This window comes from Nuphar pumila, unplaced genomic scaffold (assembly GCF_984573655.1).
Source record: "Nuphar pumila unplaced genomic scaffold, dmNupPumi1.hap1.1 HAP1_SCAFFOLD_282, whole genome shotgun sequence".
NCBI lineage: Eukaryota > Viridiplantae > Streptophyta > Magnoliopsida > Nymphaeales > Nymphaeaceae > Nuphar > Nuphar pumila.
The window spans coordinates 28,309-43,428 of record NW_028323258.1 but is presented as its reverse complement, the minus strand read 5'-3'; the positions used below and the strand labels follow the sequence as shown (position 1 = coordinate 43,428).

Here is a 15,120-nt window from a genome sequence, read left to right as displayed (position 1 = left end):
CCATCGGATAGCCATTTTACGTTAGCGAATCTGCCATGGGGAGTTTTCGCGAACGAGAAGACAACTGGCAACATCTGCACACGCATTGGGAACCACGGTAATGAGCCGCACATGCTTCTAAATGAATGCATGGTTCATGAAAGTGGTCTCCTGTCTGCTGACTAGCGTTGGTGATGTCGCAGTGGTGTGCGTGCGTTCATGGCTCGATCGCCACGTCGCACACGACGAGGATTCCGAGCCCTTACCCGATGGAGCAGAAGATGCATTGAGAAAGGTAACTTCTTTTATGAGTGGACAAACGTTTCAATGCTTGCAGGAAAGTTAAGATGTTCACGACGCGGTGTCTGGTTGCCCCTTCGCCACTTCCGGCAATCCGTGCGCAAGTCAAGTAGGTGTCTCTGGTAGCTATAAGGTAGCGTACGTCGCGTTCATGGAATCAGGTTTTGATGAGACATGCAGCTTCCGTTGGAATTTTCTCGAGCACGCATGCGTATAGCTCCTAGGAGATTGCCGTCTCGGGAAGTTCCGTTACCTGTATTATGCATCGACGCAAATATGAAGACGGCTATTCGAAAGGTAGTCCACTCCCATGCCTGGTTGGTTTTCAAAAAGGCGTCCTTTCTTGGAATAAGGGATGTGTACGTCGTCTCGAGTGATTATATTACGTAATCTCACGAGTCAACAGGACGCACCAGTGGAGCTGCATCCTGATGTGCGCAGGGAACGTTTCTGCAGGATGTCCTCAACGACTTCATGGAATTAGGCCCCGAATGTTGGCGACAAGTGCGCAGGATGCTTGGCATCACGTTGCGCCTCTATGACCCCACTGGCTCCTCGCTCTCCTCGGACGTTCGTTTACTTCCCATTGTGCGGCTCTCACTCATGACCTCATCTCCCAGCCTTACACATCATGTAATGTTCGGACCAGCATGACTACATGCATTCGAAACCACTGCAGATAAGCAGGTACACTTCAAGGGATGTGTGCAATGGTGCGGCCTCCAAGCACGTAGTGTGTCTGCATGCATCAAGGGATTGCAACAGGGAAGATGTGCAAAATGACTTGCGGATGTAAATATCATCGAGACAGGCGATCAGGTTGCCATTAAGTGCAAGCGCGAACAGTTGTTTGCACCGGCGTAGTTGCCTCACCCTCACGCATTCTTGGAGCGGCGAAGGCAGGAATGCAGAGAACGTGCACGTGCAGACAGCTTCTGAATGCTTGAGTGAGCCCCTTGCTTCGTTATTATATGATTACAAACATATACCTCTCATTGCAGGCAGAAGTGGTGATGCAGATGCCCATCAGGGTGGGAGACTACACAGACTTCTACTGCTCCCGGGAGCATGCTACCACGGTCGGTGCCATGTTTCGGAGCCCTGAGAACGCATTGCAAGAGAACTGGTATGCCACCCTTGATCATGAGAATTGCTAGTCACTGTCTCTCATGTGAGGGGGGCCTTTGTCCGATTCAGGCCCGACCCCTGTCGTGCCTCTCGTCTTCCTCATAATCAGGCCTGTCAACCTGCGGCACGCGAAGTGGGATGCAGGTTCACTCAATTCTTGACAGAAAGTGACAGTCTCTTGTGAAAATAGTGTGTTACACGTGGCTGGTTGCATCCGTCCACTCGCCCAGGATGGCGGGTGGATCGTCGCCAACTCCAAGGACTGTGTCGCCATCCTGGGACAGTGTGCTTCTGCTGCACTTCCTTGTTCGTTTTTGGAGTTTCCGATGTGGCAGCGGTCATGATGTCCTGCATTGGACGAGCTGTTGCCTGTTAGCTGTGTGATGTTGTATAGAAGCTTGCATTGTGAACAGGCTCCAGTCCATGCGAGTGCGGTGGTGTCATACGACGACACATAAGTAGCAGCAGCATCCACCGACGAGGGATTGCCGTACAAACTGCCTGTTTAAAGTCTGACCGAGTCATCTTGGACAAGCGTCGGTGACTTGAGGCATAGTGTGAGATGCTTCAGGTTGCACCTGCCTGTCGGCTACCATGGAAGAGCATCTTCGATCGTTGTGTCAGGCACCAGCATTCACCGGCCATGGTGCGTGCGACCCACTCACCATCAGAGCTGTACAAATGCGCATGCTAGCAGCTCATTTTCCGGGTCAGCACCTACACAATCCGATAGAGAAAATCAGCGTTGTGGCACCAGACATATTCTTCCGAACAGGCGTACTCATCATATTGAGGCATGTGAGGATCAGGTATCCAATGCTGCGTGCTCTCTGTCGCTGGCTTGCCTTGCAGGCTGATTCATGCTGATCACAGATCGTCCATCAAGGCTACAAGAAGCCAGATTTATGCTCAAATGTTTTCGAGAGTAAGCGGGATGTCATTTTCCCAGTTGAAGAGCATTTCATGGACATGCGTGCCGACGAGACCCGCCTTGTGGCATGCGTTCCAGGTGATTGGCTTGGCCGCTCGATGTCTTGTCGTGGCATCCGCTCCATTGTCGCATGCGCACGAGCATTTGGACTGACTGTGCTGCGGTTGGATTTTACTGTGCGTTGACAGCGTACTGCTGCTTGCTGCAGGGGTCAAATCCTTTGGACGACGCCCATCCTGGCCCCGTCACAGTGCGTTGACTACGAACTAGAACTGGTGCGGCAACATGGTCATCGCTGTCAAGCATTAAACCACAGTATACTTCCTGTGTCAAATCCTCTCTGCTCAAGTTCATTTATTGCTCATCCCTTTGTGAATGCATGGAACGCACCAAACAACTATTGAAGCGTGGGTCTGTCCTGACGTGCAGTGCTTTGCCAGACCATGTAGTTTGTGGGTCTCAAACTGAAATTCCATGAATTTTTGGATGAAAAGGGGGATTGAAACCCCAATCTGGCAAAGCACTGTGACGTGGTTCCCTGACTCTCAATGTCTCGTTGCAAAATGCCCGAGAGGTTGCAACTCCTAGGCAACAAGGCACTCTCTTCTCATCTTGAGAGCCGTAAGCATGATATGCCAACTATCACTTAGATCTCATCTTGAGAGTTACACAATTGCGGTGACAGCGAGCAGTTCTGGTCGCATTCTGATTTGGACCTCAAATCCAAACTCTTGGTCAATCTCGACACGATAGTCGGTGTTACAGGCTTGCGTCATCGGGAAAAGCAACCAGCTGGGGAACCCTGTGAGCACAGAGGACGCATTGGAGCACATATTTGGTTACGTGATCCTCAATGACTGGAGTGCACGAGACATCCAGAAGTGGGAGTACGTGCCTTTGGGACCGTTCAACAGCAAGAACTTTGTGCGTCCTGCCTCCTCGTAGTGCAAGCCAGTCAGCGTTGTGCCGGGGTACCTGAGAGTATGCAGCTTGTGGTCTCGCCGAAGCTTTACTGGCCCTTTGGGAACCTGTCATATCCTACAGGGATTTGCAGGTCCGCACGCTTGTCTCATCGCCAAATCAGTAATGAGAGGCACTTCGTTTGCTCGATGATCAGAGGTCTTGCTGGACCAGTAGCAACCAAAGGCTGACACATATGGGCCATGAAACGACTGCTGATGGTACTTCTTGACCAACAAATTTCTTGGAAACTCCAATCATGGGATTTACTTACCTCGCGTTATGATTCGTCAAAGTGCCGTGCCCAAAACTGCAATTTTGAAAGTAAACGTAGAACACGTTTTCTTGACAGTCAGTGGTAACGGGCGTTCCTGAAATGTGAGTTGTGGTTCTCAGGCCAGTGTGGTCTCACCATGGATAGTCACCGCCGAGGCGTTGCAGCCCTTCAAGTGCACCGCACCAATTCAAGACCCTCCACCCCTGACCTATCTCCAGGAGAAGAACCGGTCCACGTTCGATATCCAGTTGCAGACCTCAATTCAGCCTAATGGATGCTCAACAGCGTTCCCAACGTCCCGATCACATTTCAAAGACTTGCACTGGACCTTTGCGCAGATGATTGCCCATCACACGATCGGTGGATGCAACCTTCGAGCTGGTGACATTCTTGGCTCCGGTACAGTCAGTTCACAGGTACGCCCATTTATGTACCGTACAACCGGTATATTTTCGCCGTCGCTAATGCTTTGTTTTTTCGTTGGTGCCGGTACTGTGAGACAGAGGAGCATGAGCGGCTATGCCTGATAGCTCTCGATGCTGGGCACCCCGTCGCACACTCCGCGCCGCATTCTGACATCACATGATCACACAAGAAGCATTGATAGTCATTTAACAACGCTACTGCATCCACATGGATCTGGACATCCTATCACAAATCCAGCGCATTGGAATTGGTCGTAATGTTGCATCGAGGTTACTGGATGGACATGTCCACGTAATGATCATCTTTGGAGACGGTCTTTGTTTGTAGTCTATGTGCACATCATCATGCACAGTTTGGCATAAATTCTGCATCGCGCATGCGTTGCACGGTTGTCTGTATGACGCCAGTACAGCACACAGCAGTGCACAATTGGTCCCGCTTGTTGTGAGATCATGAGTTGTGGTGCAGGGGCCCGGTGGTGGGGGATGCCTGCTGGAGCTTTCCAGAGGTGGGGCTGCTCCAATCGAGCTGCAACCTGGACTGACTCGGGCATGGATTGAGGACGGAGACACGGTCTCGATGACTGCATGGTGTGAAAAAGAGGGTCTGCTGGTCGGGTTTGGGGAGTGCACCAGCATGCTCTCAACGGCCATCCCAAATCCAGCTGGGAGTCCAAAGTAGTAGAAATCAAAACGTGAATGCATTAGAGATATCGCATTGAATAGCATGTTATAGAGAAATGTGATAGAGAATTGTAGTCATCGTGAAACTTCGCGCAAGCATCCGTGTCCGGAGATGCATGTCTGCCGGGCAAATGCTTTTTGGTTGAACTCTTCTGCCGCCAAGCAGACACACCAAATTCATACAAGCCTCACATGAAAGCGTGTCTCTGTCACGCCAAGTGCAATGACGCTCCAGATTGATGCTTTGTGTGTCTGTTCTCTCATGACATGGGGATCAGCTGTAATTGGTGGTATCGCACAGGGTCAAGCGTACATCCATTATAGGCGTCGCTTATGCTTTAAGCATATTATAGTATCCAATGCAAAGCTGTTACCGTTGTGCACCCTCGTGGCTTGGAAAGACAGGGCATATGGACAGGGCATACCGGTAGGCAGAACTGGAGGCGTCCTAACAGGATGTTACATGTTGGTCGTGGGACATCAAGATTGACTTAAAGTTCTAAGCAAAACATCCAATGCTCACTGTGCCCATAGGAAGACAGGTATGCTGTAGTGATCGGTCGTCTAATCAAGGCACACGACATTGCTTGAGACAATGGCAAAACAAAAGGTCAACGAGGTCAAGTACTCAGCCAACAGGCGAGCATCCTTCCAGTGTGACTTCTCAAAAACGACATCATGCAGCACAGCCCACAACTAGCAGCAGCCCAGTGAATGGAACGCTTGAGCTGACATATCAACGTTCAGTGATTATTTGCAGGCATGGTTATTGGTGTATATCTACTACTACTTTGTAGTCCTCGTTGGGACATTCTTGTACCGCTGACATTTTACACCAGTGTCCAAACAGGTGAACAGTGTGTGTGCAGATGGCATGCTGCAAGCCTGTGTGCTAGCTATGCCCACAAACCTCTGTCGCACACTGCACAGAAAAACAGTGTGCCTTGTATTTTGCTTCAGTCAACGGCACAACTTGCTGGCTGGGATACCCTGGGATCCTCTCATTGACCTCTCACGGGAGCATTTCTGGGAGATCAGAATGAAATACCAGAGGGGGAATGAAAGCATGTGACCACGACTAGGTAGCTGACGTACCAAAACAGAAAACGTAAATCTTGCTGATAGAAACAACGTTCTGTGCTTAGCATGAGGCAGCTGTTCAGCTTATGGTGAGTTGGCGAAGACAAGACCCAAGTAAACCCTTATTGAGGTTCCCTGTCATCAACTTTCATATTTGCTGTCTCACGACGTGTGTACTAAACATGCACAACGCAGGAGTTATATGATTTCGACATAACTAGGTGGCACAAGATGTTGAAGCTTGGCACTGCCTGACACTTCGTGATAGCTGAGCCGCTGCACAGGGTGAGAGCCAAATCAGACCATCACCCACTGATATCGAGTATTTGAAAACATGGTGAAACATAAAACTCAGCACATAATTATTGGCTCAGGCGGGCAGCAGTCAAATGTGGCCTTGCAGGAGCTGTCAAGGGCGCTCACGGGAAGCAAGATCCATAGATTTGAACGACTGATCCACCCAAAGGAACAAACGTGGCGTTGCAAACCATGGACGAGATGCATTATGAATGTGTGAGCAGCAACAACTGGCGTGATCGCACTGTTGGCCTTGCAAGTCCGGGTTATTTGTAAGTACATTCGACTCATGAACGAGGGCACCAATCTGTCAATGGTTCGGCCATTCGTGCAAAAAGCACTGGAGATTGGGGGGAACGTCAATACCGATGGGTGCAAGGCGCAAATGGCAAGTTACGGGCCCTGGACATGGCCGTGCCATGCGCCAATCGGAGGCTCAGCAGGAATGGAGGGAAGGCTGAGGCAAACGGGCTGCAGAAGCGGAATTGAACAATCAAGCTCCTGCCTCACTGAGAAGACCCCTCTGTGTGCCCTTGTCGGCAGCTTGACTTTTGAAAACGTCAACTGGATTGCATGCTTTGATGAACAGCGCAAATGCAGCAGCCGAATGGCAGCTATTACGCCGACGATGGTAAGGAGCCCGAGAGTGACCTGCACGCCGTTATTCGTATAGGTCTAAGGACTTTCAAATCCAGCAACAGCACCGGTGCAACAGCAGGAATGCCTATGAACGCTTTCCAAATAGTTCTCGCAGTTGCCGTTGTCCATGTGGATGCAGTAGTGTTGCAAAAGATACATCATTACATCACATAGATTATGGCAGGAAATAGACAACAAGCAACAAAGACAGCACGTTCGAAGATAAACAAAAGCAAACGATCATCATCATCATCAAGATTGTTGGCTACGTGGAAGGATTGTGTTCAACAATCTGATCGTCACATCTCATGCCGTGCATAGCCATTCTAGACGCTGGTTGTTCCCCATGTAGTCCTAGCATTATATGCAGCTACTGAGCATGCGGAGAAGCCCGGTGTAGTTGCATATTAATATGCACGTTTCGCCATGATGATGGCATAAGCGTGGGAGGAAAGCAAGCTGGAAGCAAAGTTGCAATCCAAAATCCTCAAAGGACTTGCGGTGAACGATTCGTAGTGAACCTTTGGTAAACAGTGTGGTCATTGGGTCAGGCAGAGCAGAGATCGCAAACCTGGAGCGCTAGAGCTGCTGCCTTCCATGGGACGACAAACACAAGGTCAACGTCGTGGTTAATGGTGATGGTGATGTCATCGGCACACTCGTTGCGGACCATGAGATACACGGTGTCCATCGATGTGAGAGCATCGCCCATGCTTTCCCAATCCAAGCTCGCTTCCGCGATTGCATGTTTTGTGTACTCGCTTGTTTCAAGTTGACCGGCACACAAAGACTCAAACAGATGCGTCAATTTTGGGCCCATCTCAATCTCCACAAGCTGAACGAACGCCTGCAGTGACAGTAAGCCACATCAGAGCCATTGCAAGTGTCATGTAAATCAGCAAGTGGATGAAACGATCAGGAACCACACCATATGCCCATGGCAACCAGTCGTGCGGCAGAAATGCAAATGCATTATTGAATAAATTGTTATCGTAGCGGCGCTTCTGGCCCCCGAAGCTTCGTTTTCCCCGAAGCCCTTCGAGGCGCGAAAGACACACAGGAAAGCTTGTGCGAAGGATCATGGACAGTCACCGCAATGTGCGCGGCTGACAGCGCCTGTCTGGCGTCTGTGACGCCTGCTTGACACACCACCATGCATGCAGCAGCAACGAGGCCACGCACCTTGTCGTCATTCACGCAGCTCTCAGCCCCGTAAATGCTGTTCACTCTGTAAGTGCTACGACCATAGACTGTCTGGTTGAGCCACACCAGCCCACAACTGAACTTTCGTTGTTGCACCGCCCTGCACATCAAGCCCGAAGTCATATGACAACATGAACCGTACACTGTGCATGCTCAAAGAAGCCAGCAACATATTACGAACTCCGCAGATTTGTAACAGCGTCGAGTTGCAAAAGCAGGATACCCAGCAAGGCGGGGTGAACGGGACCCTCGTTAAGCCAGGTATGTGTTACCAAACAAGTGTATGGTAAAACGTATCAAACAAGATTTTCCGCAGCAAATTCGTACCAGTTCCCATCGTTTTTCCATAGGCTTGTGAAATCATCTCGCGCTTGCAGAACGTTCTTGGCTTGTATGTGCATGCCACACAGAATCCAAGCTGCCACAACGCACACAGCAGTCATATACGAAGAGCTCATCTTTCCTAGTCTTGGGTTGAAGTACCTGCGAATCGTGCATTGTCAGCGGCGCTGCACCCCGAATGCCGTCCTTTGCACACCCGTAGCCACGACAAGCATACCCACAACAAGATAGACCACATGTTGCATCCACGTGTCGACGTATGATATACAGCGTACCATTTATTTCATAGAAAGGGATGGGTGCACTGAGATGTCATAGAAATATCGGCTTCTCAAATAACAGCGCTGCTGGCCGCGTGCAGTGCTTGGGCCTGACATAATGCGCAGTCACCTTCGCCACCGACAATGTGAAAACATCATTACGTTTATATATCAAAGTTTATTGGGCTGTTCTTAAACATGTGGCAGCCATAACGTGGGGTTGGTTTGAACTGACCGCCCCTCAACCCACCACGTGCAGCCGAGCTACAGACCAATGAGCCTTTAAAACCCAGAGGTGCACGCACGAATGCTTGAAAGTATCATACAAACTGTGCAAAACACACTGGCTGCGTGCAGCTCGTGGTGTTCTTATCGGTAACATTCCGCACATTCCGTCGCTCACGATATCACCGTGCAGATTACGTCCGCAAATCAAGCAGGGCGGGAGTCGAACGGCACCTGAAGACGTTCAATATTGGGAGGGTGGAATCAAATGTTGAGGAGTGTAGGATGTAGAGCGGAGTGGAGCTCGGTCAAGAGGCTCCGTTATTTGAATTTATTTGAGGGGTGGAGAAAGTGGAGAGGAACGATTCGTCATACTTTGTCCCTGCTCTGCCTTTGGTACAATGTCGGTTTCACGAGCAGGTCCCATCCGGTGCGCTGACAGGGCTGCTTGTTCTGCAGGGCGAGTATCCATGGGTATGCGATATAGTCCTGGTCATAGTCGTTTCCCGGTAAACCCTAAGCGAAGCTGATGGCATGGCTGAGGTTGTGGTTCTCGAATGGCCACATGTAGAAAAGCCAGACCATGTGTTCTGTCCCAGATAAACCTGTTTTGTAAAACACTGATGGAATGGTGATACGTGGCTATTTTATCGATGATGCGTGTCCTCGAGTCAATTTAATTAACTTTGGAAGCACATACTAGCTGTCATGCGTCTCTACGCTAAACATAAATTATGTGCACCCATGACTGCAAGTTTTCGAGGCTTGCGTGGAGGGCAACATGCTCCCTGTGTACGCCTTCACTCTCTTAGGCGACGAACGCAGGGTTTAGTCAAAACAAGTGCAATCGAAACAGCCGAGCGTCAACCTCCAACAGTCTCTGGCGTGAATGACCGTAGCCACGATACTGACGTGGTGATAGTGGGGAGTGGTATGCTTCTGCTCTTGCCTTTGGTCCTCCGCACGGGGTAACCTCATGACGAACGTGTGGTCTGATATGTTGTTCACACCCAGACACACGCTAATGCGATTTACGCATGGAGAACGTCGCCATTAAAGACCCCACAACATTATGATAGCGTCATTCCTGTTTCACGTGCTTCAAGCCCCCTGACAACAGCCAGATAGGGCGCAACGGCGTTCGACCTTTCGTTTTCTGCGGTAGTATGTCGCATGTCGAGACGAATGGAAACGGACACATGGCTCATCACATCAATTGTAGTATCGCACTGTACCAATGACGCTTAATTGATCGCAAAGGCTCGAAGAGCTTGACTGCGAGCTGCCTTGCCAGCAGGTTCGTCCGTCCTGTTGAATGACTGGTTAAACTTACACCCTGGTACAAACGTCGGCGCGCCAACGCAACGCGCGTTTGCAAGGCGTTATGGCATTCGATGAACACCAATGGGCGCAACTCAAATTGTAGTCACATTCGGCATGCCATGTCGCAGGCATTGGAGGCCTGTGTTGTGCAGCGTTGCTGGCAAAATACGGCTACCGCGTCACCGTATGCGAGAGCCATTACCTCCTGGGAGGCGCAGCCCACTCGTTTGAAGTGAATGGCTATACCTTCGATGCTGGGCCATCGTTTCATGCTGGACTGTCCATCCCGAAGTCATCAAACCCGCTCAAGCAAGTGCTTGACATTGTGGGTGAAACGGTAGAGTGCAAGTCGTATAAGCGCTGGCTGGTATACAATCCAGAGGGCGTGCACTCATGCGACATCGGCGCTGAGGCCTACCGTGCAAATATTCTGGCGCAAGGTGGAGCAGAAGCATTGCAGCAGTGGATGGAGCTGGAGAAGGTCATGGAACCACTGCAGACGGGTGCTGGCTTGTTTCCCGCTGCAGGCATGCGCGGGGATCTGGGCGTCTTATTCACTGCCCTCGGCTTTGGCTTACGTGCAGGTACCAAATTTGCATTGACCGGATTAGTGGTACCCCAGCTGACTGCACCCTTTGGCAACATCATCGATAAGGTGGTCACCAACAAATGGCTGCGGCAGTTTCTCGACCTGGAGTGCTACGTGCTGAGCGGCATGCTTGCCAAGGACACGATTTGCGCCGAGATGGCTTTCATGTTCTATGAGCGCAACAAGCCGGGGTCTTTGCTTGACTATCCCATGGGGGGTAGCGAGGCCATCATCGCTGCATTGAGGCGAGGGATCGAGAAGAACGGTGGACGCATCATGCTGCAAGCCCACGTGCAAGAGATTGTCATGGAAGGCGGGCGGGCTGCTGGCGTTCGTTTGAAACCTCGCGGCTCGCGGGGTCCGCAAAGTGAGGTAGGAACACTTGCCGATTCGTAGGACGCGGTGAGCGTTCTTGTGCAATGTGTTCCGTTGCATGGCATCGCTCATTTGAACGGTCACAAATAGTAATGTACTGACATCAGTAGAATGTGGTCTATTGATTATGTTGTTTTCCTTTTAGTGAAAATGTGAGGTTACAGCCACCCTTTCGCATCCTGTCTTATTCAAGGTGCTCATGGTCTACTTTGTGCAAGACGGGATTCAACCGAGCTGCATATTGGCAGTTTTGGCATCTGGGACAGGCCACCCGGACGTCGGGGCTGGCATCTAGATTGGTCTCACGCATTTTCGGGGTTGCTGAGCAGGTGATTCGCGCCAAAAACGCTGTGTGTCCAATGCAAGCGTCTGGGACACGCAGCGCCTGATACCACCCGGCGTAGCCCCTCCAGACTGGAAAAGAACCTGGGAGAGCACTCCTGCTATCGAATCATTTGTGCATCTGCACCTCGGCATTGATGCCACTGGGCTTCCTCCTGACCTCGATTGCCATCACCTCATTATCAATGACTGGGACGACATTCCAGCCCCCAGAACATTCTGCATTGTCAGCATACCCACTGTTTTTGACCCCAGCCTTGCCCCCCCAGGGAAGGCAGTTGTGCATGCATATACGGCAGCAAATGAGCCGTATCACCTCTGGAAGAACATGGACCCTCAAAGCGAGGAGTATAAGCAATACAAAGTTGAGCGCTCGCAGTGCTTGTGGAAGGCGCTGGAACGGGTACGTCACGGGTCATGATGATGGTGATGCATCTTTTTACCACACTACCGCATCCACATGGCACATTGGAAACTTTGAGAATTACTTGGGAATATCATCACTCCAGTTACTTGTTTCCACCTGTCGAACACAAGATACATTTGAGGTTTGCGTGCTTGGTCACTGCCCAAGTCTGGGTCTGCAGGGTATGCTGTTCATGAATTATATCCTCGATGCTAAGTTTGCAGGAATGCATTTGATGCGAGCTTGTCTGGCTGGCGTGTGTTGCGCTGTAGTTTCAGAGGTAGCTTCGTCAACCTGTAACCCCGGTAAGCAGACAGCTTAGTGGTCTGACTGGCCTCGCCACACCACGTGTCTAGCGACTTCATGCAACTAGTATTTGGCTGACGATGAAGTACCATGGCGTGCGTCTGGGGTGGGGGGACGTTTCAAAATGTTCAAAATGCTATGAAAGCTGCGCATGAGCAACGGCAGATGAACATCTGATCATGTATGACAGTTCTGTGCCATCCGTGCCGCCATCCGTTGCTTGTCCGCGAGTTCCATTGCCTGTATATTTTCATAATGTCCCCACTGATTTGCTTGCCACAATCCTTCAGTACAGAACACATGCATCTCACCATGCGACTGCCAATGGCATCATTTATTGCTTGCAGATTATTCCAGACATCCGGGCGCGCGCTGAGTTGGAACTTATAGGCACCCCTCTTACGCATGCGCGCTTTTTGAGGAGGCACAAGGGCTCATACGGACCTGCCATTAGCGCGGCCACCGGCACCTTTCCAGGCCCTGGCACTCCCATACCTGGGTTGTATGGATGTGGTGACTCATACATGCCTGGCATCGGCGTGCCAGCTGCTGCGGCGAGTGGCATGATCACAGCCAATACCCTTGTGTCCGTGCCACGACATCTGTCCATGCTCAAGGAGATGGCACTTTAACCCATGTGCTCATGCGCGCCCTGTTTTCATGGTCACAAGCAAACTAAGCAGTTACCGTAATTCTGAGTTTTCTAAGCAATTTGCGCCAGTACAAAGCAGTGAAGGTTAAAGTTGCAGCGGAAGACATGACAGGCCAGGCTATGTATAGTTAATCAGGATGGTCCAGGTACGCTTGCCTCGGGCGATGATAATGTAGCTGATGCCCAATGTGTCGGTGGTACTTGGAGACCAATTTCCATGTGGATGCGGTAATGATGTGAAGAAGGACAGCACAGGCCAAAAAGCAGCTTGATCGTTATCAGTACACCTATCCGGACCTCTCTTTCGTTGTCGATGCGTTCGTTGTCGATGCATCCGCGTTTGCTGTGCCAAGTTGAGAAGGTGGATGGGAGTCGCTTTCAGACTACACACACGTCATCGTTGGAAAACACTAACCCTTTGAGGTAACAGATGACAAATGCACTGGTACATCCAACTTGAGAGTTAAGAAACTTTCTCGAAGTTGTCTTTTTATTTACAGGACAGATTAACAGAGCACGCATTCCACGAAACAAGCAACCCTTGTCATGCGCGCGCGCGCAGAGGCGCGGTATCACATGCAGCCGGAACGCACGAAGAACAAAAGCAACAAGAATTTAGCACCCCCCTTTCGGGGTACTGTAACCTATCATGCAAGTAGTCCAGGAAGCAACTCATCTGGCACATTGCAAAGCTCACTGTCTGTCTCACTCACGGCATGCCAAGTCCAACCAGACCAACATCAGAAGCCGGCTCAGGCAGCACCTTAGTGAAGCCGTCGTTGATGTTGTCAGCTGACTTACAGCACACGAATTTCAGCTCTTCGGATGCCACGTGGTCCCGCGCAAAGTGGCGGATGGTCGATATAATAATATTATTGGAGCGCTGAGTCCTCTCCTGTCCTTGCACAAAGACAGTGCAGCATGGTTGTCGCAAAAGATTGGGAGAGGTCTCGAGATGGGGAAGTCCTCCGACAGTAGCGCTAACTCTTTCAGAGCTTTGATCAGTGAGAGGCTTTCGCAAACCACAGCGCCGCACGCCTGGTACTCCGCTTCCATGGTCGAGGCAGCTGTGGTTGCTCGCTTCTTGCTGCTCCATGAAACCGCTCCCCCGTACATCATCACAACCCACCCCGTGGTGCTACGTCGAGTATCAAGGCAAGCTGCAAAGTTTGCGTCGCACCAGGCCTCAAACTCCGCTTTCGTATGACCGTAAGTGATGCCACGATTGGCTGTGTACCCCACATAGTGCAACACATCCATGAGCGCGTCGCAGTGCGCTTGAGAAGGCGCTGCATTGTCGCTTGCCAATGCGTTCACGGCAAGAGCGATGTCAGGACATGTGCACTGCGATAAGTGCAAAAGACTGCCAATCGCAGACTGATACCAGAGTTTGTCAGCCATGGGCTCCCGAGTTTCTGCAACATGAAGGCTGGCATACGTCGCCTGCGTCGTTGGCAGGGACCGATGACCCCAGCCGCAGCCGCCAAGCGATGAGCCTTGTCACCTTGGTCAATGCTGATCGTTCTTACCTGCCAATCCCTTGTGATGCGAATGTCCAAGAAGCCCTCCGGCTTGCCGAGCTCCCTGATGGCCATAGAACCGACAAGCCGCACAAGTGCATCGGCCTCCTCAGCCGTCATCAACATAGAACATGGCCAGTAGAGCTCCCCCATCTTCCGTTAGGATCCGAGGGATCTGCGTTTGACTGCACGAAACCCTTCGCCCGCAGCTCAGTCTCCAGACGCTGATTCCAAGCTCGACTCGCTTGTCGAAGACCATAGAGCGCGCGGCGCTCGGCCAGGCCGTGCAAGCGGCGGGTTTGCTCCAGCTGGCGGGCGGATGTACACCTCCTCATTCAAGCTGCCATTGAGAAATGCTGTATGAATGTCGAACTGACGCATTCTGGGGTCCTCGTGGGCAGCTATAACCAGCATCATACGCATGTCCGGTAGGAGCACACTGGCGCAATCGTCTTTGAAGTCAAGCCTATGCCGTTGTTGATCCCCCCCCGCAACGAGACGTGCCTTGTAGCGCCCATTCCGTTTTTGCTCTAGCACAATTTGAGAGCGTAGGGCTAGTTTCCCTTCTGGAAGGAAGCACGGGGTCCAGATCTCATACTGCTGGCAGGACGCTACCTCTTCTGCAATGGCTTGTTGCCACTTGTCTGCATCAGGGCGGCTCATCGCCTCAGCTACGGACCTCGGGTTGGGATCGAACCGGGAAGTTCACATGGCCAGCCTTTGCATGCAGACGCGCACATCTTCTGCCTGCGAGGCGCATTCATCCACACACAGGGAGGCTGACCAGGCAGCTGGCATGACTGTCGGCTGCATAGGCTTCAACAACGCTGACGGATGAACACACCTGCCGTTTGGCAAAGGTTGCATTCCACGATAC

General features: G+C 51.3%; 3 protein-coding genes across 3 annotated transcripts; 2 read left to right on the top strand and 1 right to left on the bottom strand.

Annotated features, from left to right (window-relative positions):
• The first annotated feature begins 2,001 nt into the window (after positions 1 to 2,001).
• LOC149810580 (fumarylacetoacetase-like) lies at positions 2,002 to 4,682 on the top strand. Its single transcript, XM_089994190.1, has 6 exons — positions 2,002 to 2,216; positions 2,260 to 2,416; positions 2,527 to 2,613; positions 3,104 to 3,262; positions 3,695 to 3,991; positions 4,470 to 4,682. Exons 1-6 carry the CDS (start codon positions 2,002 to 2,004, stop codon positions 4,680 to 4,682), a joined length of 1,128 nt encoding a protein of 375 aa, XP_089850316.1.
• Positions 4,683 to 9,474: 4,792 nt separating this feature from the next.
• Positions 9,475 to 12,703, top strand: LOC149810579 (prolycopene isomerase 2, chloroplastic-like). The gene is made up of 4 exons (XM_089994189.1): positions 9,475 to 9,661; positions 10,182 to 10,947; positions 11,354 to 11,762; positions 12,419 to 12,703. Exons 1-4 carry the CDS (start codon positions 9,475 to 9,477, stop codon positions 12,701 to 12,703), a joined length of 1,647 nt encoding a protein of 548 aa, XP_089850315.1.
• Positions 12,704 to 13,432: 729 nt separating this feature from the next.
• LOC149810578 (secreted RxLR effector protein 161-like) lies at positions 13,433 to 14,396 on the bottom strand. The gene is made up of 3 exons (XM_089994188.1): positions 14,253 to 14,396; positions 13,747 to 14,067; positions 13,433 to 13,618 (listed from the first exon to the last, which is right to left on the bottom strand). Exons 1-3 carry the CDS (start codon positions 14,394 to 14,396, stop codon positions 13,433 to 13,435), a joined length of 651 nt encoding a protein of 216 aa, XP_089850314.1.
• Between the last annotated feature and the right edge of the window lie 724 nt (positions 14,397 to 15,120).

Excerpts from the sequence above, each read along its gene's own strand:
- LOC149810580 (XM_089994190.1), top strand. The coding sequence starts at position 2,002 with ATGGAAGAGCATCTTCGATCGTTGTGTCAGGCACCAGCATTCACCGGC. Across the intron at positions 2,217-2,259 it reads TTGAGGCATGTGAGGATCAG|GCTGATTCATGCTGATCACA; the intron begins GTATCCAATGCT and ends CTTGCCTTGCAG. Across the intron at positions 3,992-4,469 it reads CCGGTACAGTCAGTTCACAG|GGGCCCGGTGGTGGGGGATG; the intron begins GTACGCCCATTT and ends GTTGTGGTGCAG.
- LOC149810579 (XM_089994189.1), top strand. The coding sequence starts at position 9,475 with ATGACTGCAAGTTTTCGAGGCTTGCGTGGAGGGCAACATGCTCCCTGT. Across the intron at positions 10,948-11,353 it reads GCCCACGTGCAAGAGATTGT|GCGCCAAAAACGCTGTGTGT; the intron begins CATGGAAGGCGG and ends AGCAGGTGATTC. Across the intron at positions 11,763-12,418 it reads TGTGGAAGGCGCTGGAACGG|ATTATTCCAGACATCCGGGC; the intron begins GTACGTCACGGG and ends TATTGCTTGCAG.
- LOC149810578 (XM_089994188.1), bottom strand. The coding sequence starts at position 14,396 with ATGGGGGAGCTCTACTGGCCATGTTCTATGTTGATGACGGCTGAGGAG. Across the intron at positions 14,068-14,252 it reads GCATCACAAGGGATTGGCAG|TGCACATGTCCTGACATCGC; the intron begins GTAAGAACGATC and ends CACTTATCGCAG. Across the intron at positions 13,619-13,746 it reads ACCAGGCGTGCGGCGCTGTG|GAGAGGACTCAGCGCTCCAA; the intron begins GTTTGCGAAAGC and ends GTGCAAGGACAG.